The following is a 24,475-nucleotide window of genomic DNA, read 5'->3' as shown; positions in this document are numbered from 1 at the left end:
TTCAACATAACGATGTCCTCAACGATAAGTATTTTGACTATGGTTATGAAAGAAACAAAAATAAATTCTTACATTGTAGCAGTTGAGGAATGAGAACACACGGTCGATTGGAGTACGTCTTTATTCCAACTGCTAACAAGTAGAAAGAGAGCCAAAACGGAAACTGCAGTGAAATATATGTGATATAACCCCGTCCCCTCCCGTACACCTGCTGGGTGAGATGTCTGGTCCTAGTGCCCGCCACACAGCCCCCCCCCAGAACACCCAGAAGGACAGTCAAGGCGAAAATCTTGCAGGGGGCTTGACCAGCCTGCCACAACGACTATGCAGCCCGTCGTTCGATGGTGAAGGTGAAATTGCTCGGGCAGGTGATCCGGGTGAGAACTGAGTGGGGGAACGACACTCAACCCTGGCATGCCGCGGAGAGGCTGGAGGTTTTGGAGGGCGTCCGCGACGTGGGACCTGGGCCGGCGAAACGTCCTCGCCTGCAATTACAGTAAAGTCTCGTTATATCGATATCGGATATATCGATAGTCCCGGTTATATCGATACTATTTCTGTGCACGCACGGAGAAAATTACATGCAAACAGGTTCGGATATATCGATAGTCCCGGTTATATCGATATTTTTTCGGACTCCCTTGAATATCGATATACTGTATGTGAGCCGGCTTGAGTCTGTCTATTGAAATGCCCTCCCTTCTCCCACCCATATCGAGCACAAAACTCTTTTCCCCGTGTTCGAGCACTCTAAACGGGCCATCATACGGCGGCCGGAGGGGAGAGCGGTGGGCATCATGACGCACGAAGACGAAACGGGCTGACCTAAGAGCAGACGGAACGAATATTTTGGGGACGCCGTGGTGAAATGGTGCTGGAGCCAGGGGCTCCCCTGGCAAAAGGGGGAAAGAAGGTGCACCCGAAGCTTCAGGCAGAAATTCACCAGGGATGCGGAGTGGCTGACCGAGTACTAACTCTGCCGGAGCGGCGTTAAGGTCTTCTTTAGGAGCTGAACGTAACCCGAGCAGGACCCACGAAAGCCGGTCAACCCAGTTACCGTCCGATAGTGCGGCCCGTAGCACGGCTTTAAGTGACCGGTGGAAACGTTCACACATCCCGTTAGCCTGTGGGTGGTAGGCCATAGTGGGGTGTACCTGCACACCCAAGGACTGCGCCATGGCCGACCAGAGCTCGGACACAAACTGGGGGCCTCTGTCCGAAGTGATATCGGACGGTGTGCCGAAACGTGCGACCCAGGATGACAGAAATGCGCAGGCAATGTCTGTCGAGGTTGTGGAGGACAGGGGGACAGCTTCCGGCCACCTAGTGGTCCGATCGACCATAGTGAGGAGATGTGTGCAACCCTGCGAAGGTCCACATGGACGTGGTCAAATCTCCTGGCCGGAATCGGAAAAGTTTCTAGGTTCGCCCGGGTGTGCCTGTGGACTTTGGCGCGCTGACATGCCACGCATGCAGCTGCCCACTTCCTGACGTCCTTTCTTAACCCAGGCCAGACAAACTTGGCCCCAAGTAGTTTGACTGACGCCCGGACGCCAGGGTGTGAAAGGGAATGAATTGAATCAAAAATTCGCCGACGCCACTCCTGCGGAACCACGGGACGAGTGCGACCCGTAGACACATCGCAGAGGAGAGCGGGACCCCCTTCACACACTGCCACCTCCTCCAGTTTCAGGGCCGTGCCTGCTGCCTTGAGTTCGTGGATGTCCGGATCCTCAGATTGGGCCGTGGCCATCTCTGAAAAATCCACCCCGAGCTGGACTGGACACACGATCGTGCGTGACAGGCAATCGGCCACAGGGTTACATTTGCCGGCCACATGCCGAATGTCTGTTGTGAATTCGGAAATAGCCGCTAGATGCCGTTGCTGTCGGGCCGACCACGGTTCGGTCACCTTGGACATGGCGAATGTAAGGGGTTTATGATCTACGTAGGCGGTGAACCGGCGCCCCTCGAGGAGGAATCGAAAATGGCGCGTTGCAAGATAGAGTGCTCACAACTCTGTCGAAAACACTATACTTGCGTTCGTTATCTTGCAGCTTCCGACTGAAAAATGCAAGGGGCTGCCATTCGTTCTCCACAAGCTGCTCAACCACCGCCCCTACGGCAACATCAGACGCGTCGGTAGTCAAGGCCACCTGTGCGGTTGAGATCGGGTGGACCAGAAGAGTTGCACCCGCAAGAGCTTCCTTGGCTCGTTCAAAGGACTGCACTCGTTGCGGGGCCCACTGGACGGGGTCATTAGCCTTCTTTTTTCTCAAGGCGCCGTAGAGGGGTTGTAGGAGGTCGGCTGCGCGAGGAAGAAACCGGTTGTAAAAATTTATCATGCCCAAAAACTCCTGCAAAGCTTTAACTGTGGCTGGGCGGGGGAAAGTCACCACAGCCTGCACTTTGGCGGGTAAGGGGATGGCACCCTGTGGAGAAATGCGGTGCCCCAAGAAATCGATCTTGGGCAAACCAAATTGGCACTTCACAGGGTTAACGATAAGGCCATGCGTATCAAGACGCTTGAAAACCATCCTTAAGTGCGACAGGTGTTCCTCTGGTGAAGGGCTGGCCACAAGAATGTCGTCGAGGTAGACGAACACAAAATCGAGGCCTCGCAAGACTGAGTCCATCAGTCTCTGAAAGGTCTGTGCCGCCCCCTTCAGGCCAAAAGGCATACGGAGGAATTCAAAAAGGCCAAAAGGGGTTATTACTGCAGTTTTTGGCACATCTTCTGCCCGTACCGGAACCTGGTGATAACCGCGAACGAGGTCAACTTTGGAAAAGATCACTGCTCCGGCCAAACGTGCGGAAAAGTCCTGGATGTGCGGAATTGGGTAACGGTCATGTGTGGTTACATTATTAAGCCGACGAAAATCACCGCACGGCCGCCAAGAACCGTCACTTTTGGGGACCATGTGCAATGGTGAGGCCCACGGGCTGTTGGAACGCCTCACGATGCCCAAACTCTCCATCGTCGCGAACTCCCCTTTCGCCATTGCCAATTTTGCCGCGTCGAGGCGACGAGCGCGGGCAAAAACTGGCGGGCCAACCGTGGGAATGAAATGTTGTACCCCGTGTTTTGTATCGGCATTGGAAAAGGCGGGTGTGGTTAACGACGGATAATCGGTCAGCAGGCGTTCATAAACGTTACCTGACGTTAAATAATTTGCGTGTTTCAACGCTCCAAGCCCTCCAGCCTCACATGGGAAAGTGGCGAAAGAGATGGCGTCGATCAAACGACGGTTAGCAATGTCCACAAGCAGTCCATGAGCGCATAAAAAATCCGCGCCGATTATCGGAACTGTAATCGAGGCCACAATAAAGTCCCATTCGAATTTTCGTTCGTGGAAACACACAGTTACCGACCTGGTGCCAAAGCTGGCGATGGGCGAGCCGTTAGCTGCGCGCAGTGGAGGCCCACATCCACCTGCCGTCTTGTCCGAGGCCGTGGGCGTCAGCAGGCTTACTTGTGCCCCGCTGTCCACCAGAAAACGTCTACCTGACGAGGAGTCTGTGATAAAAAGCAGCTCGCTTTCGTTGCCGGCACCCACGGCCGCTATTGGGTGCCGGCGCTGGCGTTTCCCGGAGCCTCGTAGGTGCAGGGTGGTGTGCAGCGTCGGGCCTTGGCGCCAAACCGCTGGTGGAAAAAAACAGAGGGCTTTCTCGTGTCGCTTCCGCGTGACCACTCCGGCTACTAGGGTCGGGTCGATGTTCGCTGCCGCTCCGCCGAGGGGTTCGGCCGTCACGCTTCGCACGGCGAACCTCCGTGTCGCCAGAAGCACCCGGTCCGCTTCTTCAGCCAAGCCTCGGTAGTCGCCGGTGGCTAGGCACGTCGAGTTGGCTAGCACGGCGCGCACTGAGGCCGGTAGCTGGCGAAGGAACACGTGGGGGAACAGGAATCCGCCGTCATCCAAACCTAGTAGCGACAACATTTTGTCCATCAGGTCCACTGCTGTTCCGTCGCCGAGTCCGGGAAGAGAAAGAAGCCTGTCTGCTCTCTCAGGGGCCGATAACGTGAACCGTCGGAGCAGCAGGTGTTTGAGCGCTGCGTATTTTTCGCTCGGTGGAGGTGCACGCAAGAGAGGCAGCACACGACGAGTCATCTGTTCGTTGAGAGACGCCACGACCAGATAATATTTCGGCTCATCTGTCGTGACGCCCCGTAGGTGGAAAAGCGCTTCCACATGTTGGAACCACGAAGCCGGGTCGCTATTCCAAAACTCGGGCAGCTTCGCGGCGTAGGCGGCAGCTGCGAGCTGAGGCGCCGGTCGTGGCGGCATGGCCGTGGAAGATATCTCTTCATCTGCTGCCATGAACATTTCGAACGTCGGGGTCACCAGTGTAGCAGTTGAGGAATGAGAACACACGGTCGATTGGAGTACGTCTTTATTCCAACTGCTAACAAGTAGAAAGAGAGCCAAAACGGAAACTGCAGTGAACTATATGTGATATAACCCCGCCCCCTCCCGTACACCTGCTGGGTGAGATGTCTGGTCCTAGTGCCCGCCACAACATTGACATTCTAAAAGTGGGACACTACCAGTTTTCAGTTGAACCTACTTCCACTATTTATTTTCGGGACCCTGGCAATATCTTGGAGAGTTTACCAACGAGTAACGCCATTTACGATTTTTTAATTTAAATGCTGGCCCATTTATTTCATCCGGAGTAGTCCGCTTAAATTCGGTAGAGTCTAACAACAAACTTCACAACTGACAGTATTTTGGAAGACAGTGAATAATTCTTCAAACAGGGTTCCAAAGGCTTGCTTTTTAGGCTGTTTGTTGCCACCCCAAAAGAAGTAATTGTACCTCACTTTACCGAGCATTTTAATTGCACCGCTGTTTACCGAGCATTTTGACCCATTTTCTAGTGAACAGTCATCCGTCACAATATTGCAGCTCACCTACTGTGTCTTTAAAGCATCAATTGAAACCCTACTTTCAAGGTTGTGTAGTTTAATCACAAATACACTGCCGCCACCCACATGGCATGATAATCTTCAGGCAATGAATAATTTTTGGTGCCTTAATGGACAAGCAAGCAAGATTTATTGCTTTAGACTTTAGATTTATGAAAATGTTTTAAAACTCCTGAGGTTTCCCTTGGGAGGCAAACATCAATACACATCTTCCGGGATCTGGATTCTGGCACGTGTATCCACCCCCCCCCCCCCACCCACACAACCGCCAGTATTGTGATTTTTAAATCAGCCTAAATCCTTATAAAAAGCAGTGTAACTTTGTCCCCGCAGCACAGCCACAGTGTGACCCAGAGGATCAGGGCTAAAGCCTTTGAGTGGCTCGCTAATTCTGGGCAAAGACCTCATCGACTGTCATCCCGGCTGGAATGGTGTCGGGAGCGAGGTGGGCAAAGCTCATCCCATCTGGCAGCAAAAAAAAAAAATATATATATCGTTACCTCCGCTGCAATTTGGCCATTAGTTTTGTAGATTTTATGTATGCATTTACTTGATTTCTTTTGCTGCACAGTGCATGGTCTTCATTTGTATCGCAACAAAATATTTTTAAATATAAAACAGATTAAATATCTTTCTGACATGATTTGTTTGGTGTTTATGTAGCTAAGGTTACACATATGCACTAATGTTATCTTTCTCTAAAAGATAAAAACATAATTACAATTCAATACTATAGAAAACGTGTGGCTAAAAACATCTCTCTAATTATTTTTGCTATAGATAAAACATATCACCCAGTTATATTCTGATCACGACATTTTGGAATTTTTTATGGTTAATTCCAGCTCTATTGGTACACTTTATGCTTTCTGGTGGGATGTCCCAATACTTACTCAAGTGCCCCATGAACACTTTGTAACTACCTGTGTCAATGACACCATTGACCCCCACCTCCCTTCTTGCCCAAAGTGAGGTGTAATTCAAGATAAATTGACTCTTGCTCTATGGACTGAGACCCAAGCTCTCTATCTGTTAGCGCTATTAGAGGCCAATATAAAGAGATAAGTGTGCGCTTACCAGGAAAATCAATATCTATGTGACCCTTGAAGTTTTCTGTTTTTCCTGGGAATACCACACAGCCCCCCCAAACAAAAATTACAATATGAGCCGCAAAATATTACAACAATTTAAAAATAAAGAAACCTGATGAATTCTTGATACAATAGCCACAAGTTGTGACAATACTTTTATGAGTGGAAGTATAAACAAGGTTCATGTCACAGTTTTGCATTACTGCTAGATGCTTCCAGTGTACCTTATTTTCCGGTGTATAAGGCGCACCCAAAAGCCTTCATTTTCTTCTTAAGATGACCCTGCACCTTATACAGCACTGCACCTTATATGTGAAGTAATATTGAGCCACGACAGGTCTCCCAACTATTATCAGAAGCGCCGACTCAATTTCCCCTTTAGAAGAAGTCGTGCGTAATCCCAGCTTCTACTGTAGCGCCTTATAATGTGGTGCGCCTACTATTTGGAAAACTTTTATATATTTATAGACTGTATTATATTTGGAAACCATTTTTCATACATTGAAGTCTGGTGCGCCTTATATATGGAAAAAGTTTGAAAATTCATCATTCTATGGGGGTGCGCCTTAGACTCCGGTGCTCTTTATCCATTGGAAAATACGGTACATTGCTGCCAGTCCAAGAACTACCATCTAATGGTGTCATAATAAATTATTTTAACAATTAGTTAAACAGGAGACCAAGCCAGGCAATCCAAACATATCAAATACTGCAATGCTGGTTGAGATATCCCGAATCTGGAAATTAATTGTTTTAATGGACCACTTTACAAAATGTTGTTGACCCCAAGTGCAAGGAGCAGCTAATGAAAGATTTATTTCAACTGCGCAGAAGGCAACAAACTTTATTTACTTGGGAGTTGTAACTGCAGAATGGAGTCTGGCGACTGACTCGAGCTGTGGAGGGATTGCCGGTTGGTTTTCTTAGCCACAATAGATACCATGCAACATTCGTACAGCTGATTCCGCTCGGACCACTTCTCTTGTTCTTCTAGCTGGTCATCTCCTGACGAAAGGCAAAGCAAATGTATTCTGTGAGCCAGCTTTGCGGTTACACTCAGTCACTTGCAGTACCTGACTCTGATGAGCAGGATGGACATCCAGCCCTGGTGGGACAACCCGGTTCCAGGAGTGTGCTTCCTTTGAGGTCAGTGTTCACGACCGTGTAGTCCTGCAGAGTCAATCAAAGCGCGGTATCAAAAAACTGCCTTTGAAAAGAATACGTTTGTGTAAGCTCTCAGTCGTACAGGAGTGGTCCATCGATGAGAAGGTTTCTATAGCCGCCATCTGTACTTCTTTGAAGGTGTCGGACGTTTCACGTCTTATGCAAGAGGTTTCGTCAGCGAACTAAATTTTGCTGGTAGTTTTGACCCTATATATATATATATATATATATATATATATATATATATATATATATATATATATATATATATATATATATATATATATATATATATATATATATATATATATATATATGTATATATATATCCTACTGTCCAGACGTGGCGGTGCCAGACTCTGCTATGATATGTCTCTGCTCTCAGGTTGGGGGGGAGCAGAGGACTATTCTCTGAGGCTACACTGATTACTTCTATTGTACTGATGGATTACTTCTATTTTCCTGCCTGATTATGGGGTCTACGACTGGTCTGATTGCCCCATTTGCTCTGGTATCACCTCACCAGCATAACTAAGCCTATGTGGTCTAAGAAGTATGTTGTACGAACGATCCAAATTAAACCTCACCCCACCATGGTGATTTAGTAAAGGGTTTTGCTGTTTTGTGAAAATAGCAAAACCCTTTCTCCCTTTTAAAACCATCTATTTTCTTTTGCTAAGATTTTAACCTCTCTGTCGTGAAATGTGTGGTCTCTAGCTTTTAGGTGCATTAAGTGCACCTAAAAGCTAGCGACTCTAGCTTTTTGGTGCATTAGGTGCACCTAAAAGCTAGCATTAGGCACCGCCACGTCTGGAGCCTCTTGGATAAGAAGCGAAACGTCCGACACCTTCAAAGAAGTACAGATGACGGCTGAAGAAACCTTTTCCTCGCTTGAAAAGAATAGTACAGTACTCAATTCTGTAAAGATGGTTTGCACCAGTGACAATGCCAGTTTGATTGACCCCAATGCTATCATGGCGTACTGATTTGCTCACCTGACATATGCTGTCTTTGTTGGTCTCAAACACATCCTCGTCTCTCACATTGGTCTTGATCACACTATCCACTGAGGGCTGTTTGCGGAAGAGTCCCCGAGTTCTTCACAGATAGAGATAAAGAGGGGTTTTAAAAGTTGGGGTGCCTCTAAAATCATGTCACTAAATAATACATTTGCGTTTATGGTCAAGGACTACACAGACCCCAAGTGACTGAGATTGTGTTTGCAGTACATTGAAGCCTAAGGTGATGGTTTAAGCCATATGACTTGTCTCGAGGCAGATTTATACTGCCAATTTCATGACATGCCTTAAAAAAAATTGATTGAGACGACTTGGTATTCTTGAAACTTGATGTGAGGATCTCAAGTGCAAAGTGGCTTGTGTACGAATATACAGTATGTTGTAACTGAACAAGATTCTATGACTTGACACATGACTCATATAACCCTGGGAAGACAAGAGGCGTATGGTTCGCACATACAGTATCTGTTTTACTACCACCTCTGGATTATGTACTTTGTCATAAAAATCAACAAGCTTGTAAATATAATCCTGCAAAAGAGCTGGAGCGAAATCTGTTCCTTTGGAGATAAAGAAAGACCTTTGCCAAGACCAAACATGACTAATTTGTCTTCGCAACGTGATAAAGCAGACTTTTTGGTACATCTTATGTACTGGTGGAGATTCCCAGAGATTTAGTAAGTAAATCCTTTACTTGTGTAGTCTCTCTAAATTTGACGGTGTGTTTAGGTTCGTCACTTTGAAAACCAGGGTGTTCTTCAGTGACTCATATTATGCACCAATGGGCTTCTCTCTAGCAGAGACACTCAAGCAACAAACTCAAAAAGAGTGCCCAAGTGCACTTGCAGTCAAGTGCAAAATGCTATTTGAGGCCAAGTTATTGGCTGCCACGCACAGTCATACCTCAGCGGCTCCATTTTGTCACTGCGAAATGGTCTATTTTGATGCGTAATTGCTGTCGAACAAGCTAAACCAAGCATGTAATTGAAAGCGTGCCACTTCCACGGACGAGTAGTGTGGAGGGGACACTATGAGCAAGCTAAATACAAGAACGACAGTGTGAGGTGGGACCCAGTCAAGAGTGCATGGCGAACGCAGACGACCTCGCCAGTAAACCGGCAAAACAACAGCAAAGCAAATCAGCTATTTAGTAACAAGTCGGACGGATATAAAAGGGAGTGGATGTACCAGCTGTGTCGTCACTCAGCAACGTGCTGCTACACGTGGGCCCGTAACCCAGATACGCTCGCACCACATGGCTCATTCGTGCCTGATTTTTAAAAAGTGTTTTCACATGTTTTCTTTCATTAGTCGCACGAGATAAATGCCTGGTGATAACAATACAGAGCTGCTTGTACAGTAAAGATGAATATGATGTGTTTACAATGTATTTGTTTCAGATTTATGCTCAATTCAAACACAGCTATAAATGGTCCGTTATAAAATTGTCCAAATTCCATCCATCCATCGCACCTTTTCTCATTCAGGTTGAAGGTGGGCTGGAGCCTATGCCATCTGACTGTTGTTGTTTGGCATTAGCCGGGATTGGTCATTGCTTGAGCCCTGGGCACCTGTGATGTCATTTTCAGTCAATGGCAAGTGAAATAGAGTCCTACTTTCCTTTGTGGTACAATTCTGCAAATGATGTGCCTCAAATGACTGACGTATGAGACTCATCCAAGTTTATGTTTAAGAATGCGATCATAGAAGTATCAATGGCATTGAAATTTGAAACAGCACCAATCTCCATGCTTCTCAATGAAGTGGAATGTCTCTCTACTGCTTTTTTATGTGTTTGTGTGTAATTTTGCTTGGAAATAGACCAATAACCAACATGCTGGTCTTAAGACATACCAAAAACAAAACATATTTCACTATTTAGATCTACAATGTATAATGCATGAGTCTGTTGACATATACAGACTACAAAACACAAAAAAATGTGGCGCATCCTGTGATAAAAAGATAATAATAATGAATAATAATAATAATGTATAATAATACATTTAATTACTAAACGCCTTTCAAAACTATTATGTTCAGGACAATGAGTTTTTTTTCACGGCGGAACATTTAAAATCAGAACAGAAGTGTTCGGAGTTCCAACACAAAGTGGAGTGCAGTAGGAAAGGGACAGGAAAGGGTGTCTAGCTACATGTTATAGACAAAGACAGGACTTTGGCTAGTCAATATTGTAGTTAGCAGCGCACTTTTGGCAGGACATCAAATCATTTAAAACTGTTGCTCATCTCAATACAATACAATACAATACAATACAATACAATACAATACAATACAATACAATACAATACAATACATATTGATTTATATAGCACTTTAACAACAGCTGAAGCTGTAACAAAGCGCTTAACATGGAAAACTATCATATATTTCCTAATAACAGACAATAGATGTTGATTTTCACTTAAAAATGAAAATTTTGAGCCCCCCCCCCCCCCCATCACCACCTTACATACCTGTAGCAGTACGTGACACAGGCGGCGATGGCGAGCAGGCAAATCAGGAGCACCATGCAGGTAGCGACTGCCGCGTTCCTACGCCTCTCTTCTTCGGCCTGCTGAAGCTCCCACCATTCCAAGTCGCTGAACTGACAGCGCTCGCCCATGTAGCCCGCCACACAGCTGCAACAAGTGAACAACCAATTAGTGAATATATAACGGTGCTTTTGGATATCCCGCTACAATTACATACATGTTCATGCAAGAATTAGTCAATTTTTGGGCACATTGAGAACAAAGGAAGTAAAGACAGCAATTACCTGTAAGAAACATTTGTGCGCGTGTTGTGTGTGTGTGTGTGTGTTTTTTTTTCCTCATTAATCTAATCACAATGGACGTGTCTGCCTATATATAACTGTGACAGTGTCTCAATATATTCAGTGTTTTCAATGGCTTTATAATGCAGCTTGCAGCTGCGGGTTTCATGGAACTTTAGTGACCCCTATTGGGTGAAAACGTCCATTATAACCAGGAGCTTTTTAACGTGATGGAGATTTTGCATCCGTTCCAATAGATATCACGTAAACAAGAAAAAAAGGGAATTACTTGCAGGCATAGGACTCCACTTCAGGGAAATAAAAGCAAATGCCCTGGTACAAGCAATATGATTCATGGGTGGAGGGGCAACTCTCCACAGAGTTTCCAGGGTGGCTGGATGTCATGGACGGTGGTGTTTTACGAAGATCTGGAATAAACACACACACACACACACACACACACACACACACACACACACACACACACACACACACACACACACACACACACACACACACACACACACACCCCCCCCCACACACACACTCGCGCACACACGCACGCACGCAGGTACGCACGCACACAGTTACGCACGCACACACACACACATGCACGCACACACACACACTCACGCACACGCACGCACGCATACGCACGCACGCAGGCACACACACGCACACACACACGCACACACACACGCACACACACACACACACACACACACACACACACACACACACACACACACACACACACACACACACACACACACACACACACACACACACACACACACAAGGAAAACAAATTGATGACATGGACTGAAACTGAATACACCGTAACATATCTGCCTGTGGCCGTGGGAACCAGCCAGGCACTTGCCAATAAAGATAGCTCTTTTCGTGTGTCAGCCGTCAGAGTTTTTCACCCCAGTCAAATGTGGCGTTGTGGGTCTTTCAGCTTTTATATTTTTCCCAGTGAAGGCGATCAACATCAACGTGTTGCTCTTTTGCTAAAATGATATAATTCACCCACCCACACACAAGTGTCCATCGCCGGTGAAACCTTCTAGACAAGAGCAGGCTGGAGTGCCAGCATTCAGGAGACACTTGGCATTAGGACTGCACGGTCCTGCTGAGTAGCACTGGTGCTCGTCTGTGCGACACGCCATTCACAAGATTGATTATAACAGGTAGAAAGAACAGCGTTTCATTATTTGTCATCTTTGCTGTTGTTACCGGACACCATCTTGTCTGTGAAGGTCCTCGATTCAACTTCAGAGTCCACCGCGGCTTTATTAGAGGGTGTGTGCAGTGTAATTTCTTCATTGAGTGTGTTGTCTGTAGACTTGTTGTCTAATCCTAGCCCTGTGAAAATTGAGAGTAAGGGGGAGTCAGGGGAGGCAGGTGATGCCGTGCCTCACCTGTCAGCATGGAAATATCAAATGAAAAACTAAATTAAACAGTTATATTTATTTAGTGATTTGTACTTTAAAGTTCTTTTCCATTTAACTTAACCGTTTTTGGATTTTTTAAACACTGTACTACAGTGTTTATTTTATTTTATTTTGATCAAAACTGTGTGCATAGGTGAGGCACACAGTTCTCCTGCCTCAAGACAGGGGCGCTGGTGATTACAGATTGTTCTTGTGTCTCCTTGGCTGCAGAATAATAGAATTAGTAGGAGCAAGCTACAGTAAACAGTTAGCAAGTGAAGTGCAACCATCCAGTCATTTTTTCGTGTTGTTTGGCCTTAATTTCAGAATGGAGGATTACATATCTAAATTGAAAGAAATAGAGAGACTTTTACAACTGAAGAAAGATAAGGAAGGCTTCTAAAAAGAAATTATCGCTGCCTTTCTTCAGAAGGAGCGGCACATGGACTTCATTTATAAGTAAAGGTAACACGATAATCACGGTTTTTTTTAATTCTTTTTTCTATGCTACAGTTTGTTTAGATAAAGAATGTTGACATGACATTTTAAACAAAACACATTAACCTTTGCCAATCAAATGGTGAATAAACTACTCTGTAGAGTTCATGTTTGTAAATCTGACTGTGATGATGTCAGTGCCTCACCAGCCATGAACCTCACCACACGTCACTGGAAATGATGCCCTCTCGTGGAGAGGAAAATCATTGCCAGAGGTCTGGCCAGCGCTTTATCGGCACCCACCTCAAGAAAAACCAAAATCCGAACAAATTTGGCAATGGTGCAAATTCGGGAATGGTACTCCCTAATTTTCTTAGCCAAGAGAAAGGCTTCTCACTTCAATGACTTTCTTGGATCAATACGGAATGAAAACAAATTTGATGCTGTTATGGAGTTCCACGATATTACCAGCAATTATACACGAGAAGCTGGACTTTCAAAATCAGTAATCCATAATGTTGAAGTTCCCAAAAAATCTCGATGGGATTTAGAAAAAAACTTTTACATTTAAAGGTGGACATTTGCCACTGGACATAGAATCACCACCTGCAACCCCACCCTAAAGATTCATAAAAGAGAACTTTGTGTATTTGCTGCACCAGGTTTAGCAAGTGGATGCACCACCACAACGGATGCAGGTTGCACCAGGTCGACAAGGAGACGTCGCAGTTCCCTCCCCGTCCGCTTGTGCACGCTCATTAGCTGCTGGTGATCCCTGTCCACTATCCACAGCCTGTCCTCAAACACAGCCAGGTCAAACGGCCGGCCTGGGAAGGTCACAAGTGGGAATAACGAAGGTCAATGACACGGGAAAGTGTTAATCTTTTTTAATAAAAACACATTGAACACTTCATAGCCTCACCTACTTGGTTCTCTAGTAGGATCCGACGTTTAGAACCATCCAATGCGCAGGTCTCGACCCTGCTCTCGTCACACCAGAACAGACGACCCTCGGCAAAGTCGACCGTCAGACCCCGAGGCGACACCAGGTTTGTGTTGGCGATCACTCTGTGGTACATCCCAGATAAAGAGCAGCTTTCCACTTTAGGTTGATGTCCGATATCCGCCCAGAACAACTTCCTCCAAAAAAAAAAAAAAAAGAAACCACGTTTAGGATAAATGACATTTCACGTCAGTACATAGAGATTCATTGTTTTCGTTTAAACAATACAGCTTGTTATCAAACTGACTTTTCCAGAGGATGAACTGTGATGGATGTTGGCTTGTCAAGTCCACTGCTCACTACAGTTGTCACGTTAAGTCCGTCCAAGGTACTGCTGACCAATATTGACTGTCTGGAAGTGTCACATATCAATTCTTGACTTAAATAATTCACAATCATTTTCAAATGTAATAATAATAATAATATATATATATATATATAATTTTTAGAAATTCACCAGATGTGTACATATAACATGCACGTGTGGCATAGACGCACAGTAGCGCCATTCCCATTTCGCAGTGGCGTGCAGTCTCTTTTATTCATGTATTCATTTATTTGTTGATTCATTTATTCATGTATGTATGTATGTATGTATGTATGTATGTATGTATGTATGTATGTATGTATGTATGCATGTATGTATGTATGTATGTACTGTATAGTATATATGTATGTATGTATTTATTTATGTATTTATTTTTCTTTATTTCACAATTTTTGTTTTTGTTTTTTGTTTGTGTTGGTGTGTGTATTTATTTATGTATTTAGTTTTGACTGACTTACTTGCTTATTAATTTTAAATATTTTTATTTATTTATTTCTAAATATTTGTGTTTTTGTTTGTGTGTGGGTGTGTTTATTTATGTATCTATTTTTGACTGACTTACTTGCATATTAATTTTATTTATTTGTATTTATTTATTTATAAATATTTGTGTTTGTTTTTTGTTTGTGAGTGTGTGTTTATTTATTTATTTTTTGTCCATTCAGATTTCAGCTTCTCTAAGAAGTAGAAGATAAAGTTGTGTGTCACCTGTACTCCGGTGCATTTGAAAATGCACCAAAGATTTACTATTTTTAAACAGCTTTTCCTGCTGCAAAGAAATTTAGAAGACATGTGTACTATAAATTTGATGGCACTCATACTGAACCACATCTCTAAGTACTGGACTGATCGATGGTTTAAAAATACTTCCCCATGCAATTGAACGGAAACCTTTTTTAGAGTTTGCTTTATCTTTGTCCACTTTCTAATCTTCTTATTACCACAAGGGTCGCATGCATGCTAGAGTTGATCCCAGCTGTCTTTGAACAGTATCAGAATCAGAATCAGAATCACCTTTATTGCCAAGTATGTAGAACACACAAGGAATTTGTTTCCGGTAGAACACGCTGCACTAGCATCATCATCATCAAAAAATTGCTCAGTGGCACTATACAGTTCCATTTGGGCTACTGTTGAAAGAGTTCAAAGAGGTAATGGCTTGGGGGAAGAAGCTGTTTAAATGTCTGCTGGATTTGGTGCGCATGGATCGGTAGCGCCGGCCTGAGGGGAGTAGCTGGAAAAGGTGGTGGGCAGGGTGCGGAGGGTCCAGTAGAATTTTCCGTGCCCTAGTTTGGATTCTTGCAGTGTGCAAGTCCTCGAGAGTGGGTAGGGCGGTGCCAATGATTTTTTCCGCCGTCCTAACTGTCCGTTGAAGTCGGATTTTGTCCATTTTTTTGGCGGCCCCGAACCAAACGGCGATGGAAGAACACAGGATGGATTCGATTATGCGGGTGTACACCCTGAACTGGTTGCCAGCCAATCACAGGGCACTCAAAATCACACTTAGTGATAATTTAGAGTGTTCCATTAAACTGCCATGAATGTTTTTTGGAACGTGGAAGGAAACTGGACTACCCGGAGAAAACGCACACCCAACATGTAAACTCCATACAAAAATTCAGGAGCCATAATCAAACCCTGCAACGTCACACCATGAAGCGGACATGTTCGTCAGTCAACCACCGTGCAATCTGCTTGTTAATTTAAACAATGTCCATCCACGCACCTTGTAACAGTCCAATAAATCTTACGATGGATCCAATCGACAGCCAGCCCGTGATTCGAGTCTGGACCGTTGGAAACGAGTCGTCGTTTGGATCCACCATTCATATGGACCCATTCGATGGTATTCTGGGATGTGTTGGCAAAGTACACCTAGATGATTTGATAAAATACCACAATTAGTACACTTAGCTTCGTTTATTGTGGTCAAATATAAAATGCATAAGCAAATTGACACTACAGTATTCAAGATCTATCGATAACCATAAAGGCCATTCACTCAAAATATCTGCATAGTATTTGTAAATTGTTATTCTAAGCGTTTTCTCTTACATGGTTTGACACTGGATCATAGTCTAAAGATTCAATTGCTCCACTTAATTCATGCACAAGGATTTGGCCCTCAGTGCCATCACGTTTTATTATTTGCAGACCCATCAGACTGGCGACAAGCAGATATGGTGGTGGTCCTAAAACAAAACAAGAAATATTAATCATGAAACCCTCAAATCGTTACATGTGCAAGCTTAAATGAGCACATAGCGACGAGACGTTATGATTAACTGCTTCACAATATCCGCGTGACTCACCTGAGGCAAAGCATCGCTTGCCGTCTTGGTGAAGCTGGTAGCCGGGCAGGCAATCACATCCCCACCTCGTGGGGGAAACAGGGATGCACAGCTGACTGCACCCCCCTTTGTCTGAGGAGGAGCATCCTGCAACAATAAAAATACTGTAATGGTCATACCATTCACATTTGCCAGTACGAAAAAAATATATTCTGCATGTATTCTTTCGATGAGAAGGTTTCTTCAGCCGTCATCTGTACTTTTTGGAGGTGTCGGACGTTTCGCCTCCTATCCAAGAGGTTTCGTCACGAACTAAAGTCTTACTGGTCGTATCGGCCCTATTTATATATCCCTAATGTCCAGACATGGCGGCGCCGGACACAGCTATGATAGGTCCCTACTCCCAGGTTGGGGGGAGAAGAGGACCACTCCCTGTTGCCCCACTGATTGTTCCTACATTCCTGACTAACGACTGGCCTGTTTGCCCCCTCCCTCCGGTATCACCTCATCAGCATTACGAATGTTGTCTAACCTGTTTTGCCTAAGCAGGCTATTGTATGAACGATCCAAATTGAACCTCACCCCACCAGACCGGTTTAATGAAGGATTTTGTTGTTTTATGAGAACTGCTTCTTTTACGTCCGACTGAAGAAACCTTCTCATCGATGGACCACTCCTGTACGACTGAGAGCTTACACAGACGCATGTATTCTTTGTATTTCGTGTATCTTGTTCTGATTAATTACATCAAATGAATTAATACCTGTACAAGCCTGTCTATCTTCCTTTAATACAGAACCCTTTGGACAAACACACACGGGACCCTCATCAGTTGCTAGGCAACCATGACCACACTCAGTGACATTTCCTTCACAGGTCATGATCTCTGATGAGAAGAAATAAACACATTGACAAATATATGTATGATAAAGCATACAAGGTTTGTTTTTATAAAAAATACATACAAGGTTTGTTTTATAAAAATTAGACATATTCTTTCTAGCGTTTGGGAGCTATTGCTCAATCAGTGACAGCAACAACCTTGTGATGGATGTAAAATCCCTTTGTGTGGTCAAATCATAATTCTATAGGAATAGGTAAATGTGGTGGGAATCAGTCAAGGATGTCATCTTAGCTCACACTGAACATAAACAGAATAAGCATAATAGTAATTCAGTTTTTGCTTTCATATCCACAGTGGCCTTTTGACTTGGCATAGGTCATCCGACTTGACAAATCCACCGGTCAAAAAGTGCTCCAACACAATACCTCTGCATGTTTTTTTATCCGGTAGAAGGACATATCCGTTGGGGCAGGTGCAGAAATAAGAGCCTGGGATGTTCTCACAGCCAAGAGAGCAGCCATGGTTCCAGAGGGCACATTCATTCACATCTATGGAACACAGCAGTCTTTTAATGTTGAGTGAAAATACATCCATCTACTGCGACACTAAATGTCCAGGACAGCTTTTGCTACCTTGTTAAACAAGGGTAGAAAGTGGGCACTAAAAAGTGTTTCCATAAACAAGTCACAGCATTATTTTGACTCATCGGGGCCGCAATTTGTTAGACTTGTCATCAGTGTTGCAGATCTGTGCAAGGTGATTACAGAAAACACACGGGCAAATACTTGCATGACCCAATTAGCACAAACAAGTTGCCAAATTATGAGTATGTGCCAAATTTACTTTATTGACACTAAATTAGTCAAACTGTTTCCTCAAATCAATTGAAAAGGCAAATAATTAATTCACAAATGTAATTCGAGAATGAGGCAGCTCACAGAAAATGTTCTTGGCTCGTTGCATAGGGACTCCAGACACCATTCATATGTAAGGTTTTAAATTTGTTGAATAAACTTTTGTGTGGCATCTTGAATGAAAAAAATACCTTACCTTCACAGTAGAAGCCTTTCTTACTGAGAGCAAAGCCTTCACTGCACTGGCAAACACCTTGCTCAGTTGTACCTGAGCACACAGTGACGCAGGCGCCGCTTTGATCGTTACATCCTGATTGATTAGAATATCAAAGAATAGTTTCAACTAATAACCAAAAAATATCTCAACAATCTATATTTAGTCCGATGTTAAAAACCTGGAATCGGCAATGGTAAGTCGGCCATTGGCTGCTTGTCAGGATGAACCACTTTAATATCAAGTGGGACCTTTGCCATTTGTGTTAAGTTGACTTTGAGATCCTCGCCGCCTGTGTACTTGTTGATTCGTTTTATTGCCCGGGACGCGGCATCTGTGTAATATATGTGCTTGTGGAAAAGGGCTATTCCCAGCAAATCAGACCTGAGCAAACAAAAGAGAAATGTGAAGCACACAAATAAAAAAAGGAAAGGTATTGAAAATAAGCCCAGTGTGTTTACCGAAGGGGCTGATCTATAATGCGGAGAGCTTTGCCGTTGTAGTCCGCGGAAGCGATGGAGCTTTCTCCTTGAAGACCAAATTGTACCCAGAATAGTCTCCCGTCTCTGTGGTCGACGGACAGTGCCTTCAACTGCTGCAAGGTTTCAATCAGTGTCATTTTTGCTTGTCCTGTATCATTACACCTATGGATGCTTGAGTTTATTCCCCCGGAGAGCCAAAATAAAAACCTGGGAAATGTCATATTTGTAAGGCGACTTGCTAATTCAAGAGTGGCACATACGGTACGATAAAATGTGTCTGCGTGTATCACGTCTCTGTGTTATAAATGTTAACTGGTGTTACCGTTTTATGGGGTCGATCACAATCGAGTTTGGCTGAGTCAAGTGCCTCACAAGCGTCCTTTCGCTTTTCCCGTTTGTATCCATCCTTTTGATTCTGCCCTTTTCCCTGCTCGTCCAGTACACGACATTCCAAATCCAGTCTACGGTCAGTCCCGAAATGTGTTTGTCAGATGAGTACAGTTTCTGCACAAGAAAATAAATGAACACTTTCCATCATTCAAAGCCAAGTCAAATAATCTTCTGAAACGGTGTCGCTCATCGTTGTCCAAATTGCTGACTGCATAGTTAAAATGGCAGCAACACCAAATGTCAAGTCAGAATTTCTCAAAAGCCGGGTACTGTACACACCTACGAATATTGAACATCCTAAATAATTCTCAAAGCATATGAAACCTCACAAGTGAGGTAAAATCTGTGTGAAACATAGCACACACTCTAGGATAAGCACCAAATAATATTTTCCACTTGGCCAACAAGTACATCTTCCCTGACAGTAACCGGAAGAAGGGGAAATGCTCAAATGATGTCCCATCATTGAGTCCTGTATATGTGTACCGTATTTTCTCATGTATAAGGCGCATCCAAAAGCTTCGATTTTATTCAAAAGATAACCCTGCACCTTATACGCAGGTGCGCATTATATGTGAAGTCATATTGATTCTCTCTCTCTCTTGGCAGTCCATCGAAGTTGAAGATGACATAGCTTCCATTCTTATGTGGGGTATTGGACTTGAAGACAAACGCACCCAGAGGAGGATCGTGCGGCACCAGCAAAGACACCTTTGTGCTGCTCCAGTACCACCCCGGCAGCCTGGTCCGGGCCTCACATGTCCTGAATGTGGCAGGATCTGTGGCTCCAGAATCGGGCTTCATAGTCATCTACAGTGGCATCGCCGCCAGCAACAATAACCACTGTCCAATATGATTCACAACAGGTCTCACAACTACTGTCAGCAGCCATTGATTGACTCCATTTCCCCCTGTAGAAGAAGTCGTGCGTAACTCCAGCGTCTACTCTACTCTTATAGTTTGGTGCGCCTTATGTATTTTGAAAACTTTTACATATTTATGTATTATGTTTGGAAAACCTATTTCATTCATTGACTGTGCGCCTTATCGTCCGGTGCGCCTTAAAAACTGGAAAATACGGTACTTGTATTAAATTGAATGGATGGATTGATCCAAGACACGCCGCTAATCAATAGCTGTAATGTCACCTGTCGGTGCAAGCCTCTCACGGATGACTTGTAGATGATTCCGGTGCGCTTGTCCGCCCAGTAGATTTGTTCCTCGCTGAAATGGAAATCAAGCAGGATGGAAGAAGCCACTCCAGCAATCAGCCGTCGATGGTTCTTCCCATCCAGGTCCATCCTGTGTATGGCTTTACCATGGCCGTAGATCAGGAAGGGCTGCAAAGCTTTGCACAAGGTATTGTTTTAATTATGGTTGCACTGGGTTGAAGTTCTAGCTGGATTGTGAATAAAGCATTGTTCTGTTGCAACAAATGATCGTTTTCTCGACATACTGAATGATGACTCTGGCAAATAAGACTTCATCTGTATTCCAGAAGGGTCTCAAAAAGAGTTATCGAGGCACCTCAATGGTGCCAGACATTGACCTATGCGATGTTTGCTCTGTTGCTCTATCATGGTAATCTCCCTTCGTGCAACCATGGATACTGCCTCAACTCTACGGAATGAAGAAAAACAGTGAGCGATGGCTGACAAACAACATAATGAAATTGAGGTTCATGGGGCATTCAACATTATTCTTGAATTTGTGGATTGTGTTCATGCAACATTGTGAGCGCATTATTGTGTGATGACCATGATAAATATATGCTTCTATAGCAGTAGCATATTTTGAATTTTATTTTTGTGTTTGCAAATACGTTATGTCTTTGCAAATATGTTTTGTTTTTCTACTTTTTTTCTTATCTTTTATCTTATCTTATCTTATCTTATCTTATCGTATCTTGTCTTATCTTGTCTTATCATCTTATCTTATCTTAAAGCAAGAACAAAGCAGTTAAGGTTGGGCTATCTATTACCGTTAGGCGTCGAACATACATCCATTTGTATTTATGCTGTTGTTATGTTTCAGATGAAAACATGAGGCAACGAACAAGAAGTTTAACTGTTTCACACTCTGGCCACTCGTCTACTCAGTAAACACAACAGGTGTCAGCCTCTGGCCTGTAGACATTGAGGCTGGCAGTATGCTGTTTACAACAGTGCCTCCAGCAATATAGAAAACAAATAATTTTAGAGGAAAATATCCATCCATCCATTTTCCATACTGCTTATTCCTCATTAGGGTCGCGGGGGGTGCTGGAGCCTATCTCAGCTGTCTTCGGGCACGAGGCGGGAGACACCCTGAATTGGTTGCCAGCCAATCGCAGGGCACACAAAGACATACAACAGTCACTCTCACACTCACACCTAGGGAATATTTGGAGTGGTCAATCTGCCTGCCATGCATGTTTTTAGAGTGTGGGAGGAAACCGGAGGACCCGGAGAAAACCCACGTGGGTCCGGGGAGAACATGCAAACTCCAGACAGGGAGGCCGGACCGGGACGCGAACCGGCGACCTCTGCACTGTGAAGCAGGTGTGCTAACCACTCGACTACCGGGCCGCCATAGAGGAAAATAATGAACAAAAAAATATTTTCAAGGGTCATACGACGTTCAGGCTTGGGCAGTTGCAGAACAGTTGCAGGGCTTTTCATATTTATGAGAAATATCCCAATCATACCAGGGCTTTTAATTGGCCCGAGCCTAAAATAGTGAAGATTGAAGATTACCATATTTCCCGGTGTATAAGGCGCACCGGTGTATAAGGCGCACCGGTGTATAAGGCGCACCTTCAACAAATTACATGTTTCATATATATACAGTAAAGTCTGGTTATATCGATATTCAAGGGAGTCCGAAAAAATATCGATATAACCGGGACTATCGATATATCCAACCCTGTTTGCATGTAATTTTCCCCGTGCGTGCATAGAAATAGTAGAAATAGTATCGATATAACCGGGACTATCGATATATCCAATATCGATATAACGAGACTTTATTGTATATACAGAAACGAGACTTTACTGTATATACAGTAAAGTCTCGTTATATCGATATCGGATATATCGATAGTCCCGGTTATATCGATACTATTTCTATGCACGCACGGAGAAAATTACATGCAAACAGGGTCGGATATATCGATAGTCCCGGTTATATCGATATTTTTTCGGACTCCCTTGAATATCGATATAACGAGACTTTACTGTATATATATATATAAAATGTCTCAGACAATGGGGAGCAGAGGATGAGGTGCTGGAAGAGGGACAATCGTGGGAGGAAAAGCCCCTACACGGGATGTACCACCGAACCATAGCAGAAGTGGCTGATCTTAAGAAGTCCTATCAGTGGCTAGAGAGGGCTGGCCTAAAGGACAGCACAGAGCCACTCATCCTGGCTGCCCAAGAGCAGGCCCTGAACACCAGAGCCATAGAGGCAGGGATATACCACACCAGACAAGACCCAAGGTGTAGGTTGTGCACCCGAGACAATCCCACACATAACTGCAGGGTGTAATATGCTGGCAGGGAAAGCCTACATGGAGCGCCATAACCAGGTGGCTGGCATAGTCTACCGAAACATCTGTGCGGAGTATGCGAGTACTATCACAAAGTTCCATCCATCCATCCATTTTCCGTACCGCGTATTCCTCAGTAGGGTCGCTGGGGGTGCTGGAGCCTATCCCAGCTGTCTTCGGGCACGAGGCGGGGACACCTCAAATTGGTTGCCAGCCAATCGCAGGGCACACAAAGACGTACAACTCTCACACTCACACGTTGGGACAATTTAGAGTGTTCAATCTGCCTGCCATTCATGTTTTTGGAATGTGGGAGGAAACCGGAGGAAAAACCGGAGGAAAAACCCGAGAAAACCCACACGGGTCCGGAGAGAACATGCAAACTCCACACAGTTAGGGCGGGGTGGGACGCGAACCGGCGACCTCTGCACTGTGAAGCCGGTGTGCTAACCACTCGACTACCGAGCCGCCCTATCAGAAAGTAATAATACATTCTGACATTTTGTTGAAAAGTGGCCGCGCGTGCATGCGTGTTTACGCGCGTTTGTATATGCACGCACGCACACGCGTGTTTGTATATGCGCGCACACACGCGTTTGTATATGTGCACGCGCCCCGCGTGTGTGCGCACGCACATGCGTGTTGCTCTCACTGAAAAACATTTCTAAATAGTATTTTACTTTTATGGCTCTCTTAGTCAAAAATGTTCTCGACCCCTGGTCCAAAGAGTAAACTGAAATCAACACATATTTTAGGATGCCAAGACGATAGACTTTCAATGCTGTTGTTTTATTTAATCTAAGAGATTTGATTAAACAAACTCACCAACGCAACTTTCGTTCCTGCCCGCCCGCGTCAACCTTTCGTCCCAGCACGCGGTGTCCAAAGCCAAGGTGCCACTATTTTGCACGGTGAGATAGATCAGCGCTGCCATCAGTGTCACAGCCAACATAATCCCGTTCACTTTTCCTCAGGCATTCTCATAACAAAGATCAGTCAAGTAGAATTTTCCCCATCTAAGCGACATTCGAACCTTTTGCATGTCACCCGGGAGCTCATAAATGAGTTCTCAAGTTTCCTAGTAAAGATGCTAGAAAATAGCGTGCATATCCTGCACATGCCCTGTGTCAGCCCCCAGTCTGGAAGCAAAGATTGAAATTCCTCACACCTCCTTGGTAAATTTTGCACATTCAAGCGTAACGCTAGAACGAAACTTCTTAATAAGTCACTGTCCCGGGCAGAATGTGGAAAATGCCAGCAATGAGATTGGGCCCTGTGGAGAAGTCCCACACAATTACAATTTGGTCTCACACCTCCCCCCTGAGAGACTTGTCCCTTCACCATGTAGATTCCTGATTGTTTGGGAGAGTCATATGACAAATCAGATTGCTTTTTACAGTCAAATTACATCAATACATACAATTTCCCATCATGTTTCTCTTCAGATCACCGAAAGTACTGTGTATTTATCCACAAATAATGATGATGTCACCACTACAGTATAAAACTTATAGCTATTCATATCACTGTGCATCACTGACATAGATAGATTGATGGAACCTGGATTCATATATACTTCATAAATAAAATATTTCAAATTATTATCCCAGCCTTGACCCAGTGGTATCCAAGCAAGGAAAGACCAAAGACATGCTGGCAAGATTGTCTCTCGGGAATGATCTGGAAGTG

At 44.4% G+C, this 24,475-nt stretch overlaps 1 protein-coding gene across 5 annotated transcripts; it reads right to left on the bottom strand.

The window, feature by feature from the left end:
* Nucleotides 1-220: 220 nt before the first annotated feature.
* On the bottom strand, nt 221-24,415 carry egf (epidermal growth factor). Of its 5 annotated transcripts, none has more exons than XM_088989031.1 (22): nt 23,612-24,414; nt 20,406-20,605; nt 19,190-19,371; nt 18,847-19,074; nt 18,567-18,769; nt 18,368-18,481; nt 17,743-17,865; nt 17,237-17,359; nt 16,495-16,620; nt 16,238-16,374; nt 15,909-16,057; nt 14,102-14,206; nt 13,774-13,991; nt 13,511-13,678; nt 12,217-12,345; nt 12,014-12,133; nt 11,267-11,405; nt 10,679-10,843; nt 8,178-8,280; nt 7,092-7,188; nt 6,871-7,023; nt 221-485 (listed from the first exon to the last, which is right to left on the bottom strand). In XM_088989031.1, exons 1-22 carry the CDS (start codon nt 23,736-23,738, stop codon nt 277-279), a joined length of 3,318 nt encoding a protein of 1,105 aa, XP_088845157.1. In that variant the 5' UTR covers nt 23,739-24,414; the 3' UTR covers nt 221-276. The 5 variants fall into 5 exon arrangements, with proteins under 5 accessions (XP_088845157.1, XP_088845175.1, XP_088845184.1 ...); XM_088989058.1 differs by lacking the exon at nt 221-485 and adding an exon at nt 5,205-5,392 and having other exon boundaries at nt 23,612-24,413; XM_088989040.1 differs by lacking the exon at nt 221-485 and adding an exon at nt 5,409-6,049.
* Nucleotides 24,416-24,475: the final 60 nt, after the last annotated feature.

Source organism: Hippocampus bargibanti, linkage group LG02 (genome assembly GCF_051943395.1).
Source record: "Hippocampus bargibanti isolate YZ-2025 linkage group LG02, ASM5194339v1, whole genome shotgun sequence".
NCBI lineage: Eukaryota > Metazoa > Chordata > Actinopteri > Syngnathiformes > Syngnathidae > Hippocampus > Hippocampus bargibanti.
The sequence above is the reverse complement of the archived record's forward strand: the minus strand, read 5'-3'. Positions and strand labels throughout refer to the sequence as shown.

Excerpts from the sequence above, each read along its gene's own strand:
- egf (XM_088989031.1), bottom strand. The coding sequence starts at position 23,738 with ATGTTGGCTGTGACACTGATGGCAGCGCTGATCTATCTCACCGTGCAA. Across the intron at positions 12,134-12,216 it reads CACAGACAAGATGGTGTCCG|ACGAGCACCAGTGCTACTCA; the intron begins GTAACAACAGCA and ends CGTGTCGCACAG. Across the intron at positions 7,189-8,177 it reads ACAAAGACAGCATATGTCAG|GACTACACGGTCGTGAACAC; the intron begins GTGAGCAAATCA and ends TTGACTCTGCAG.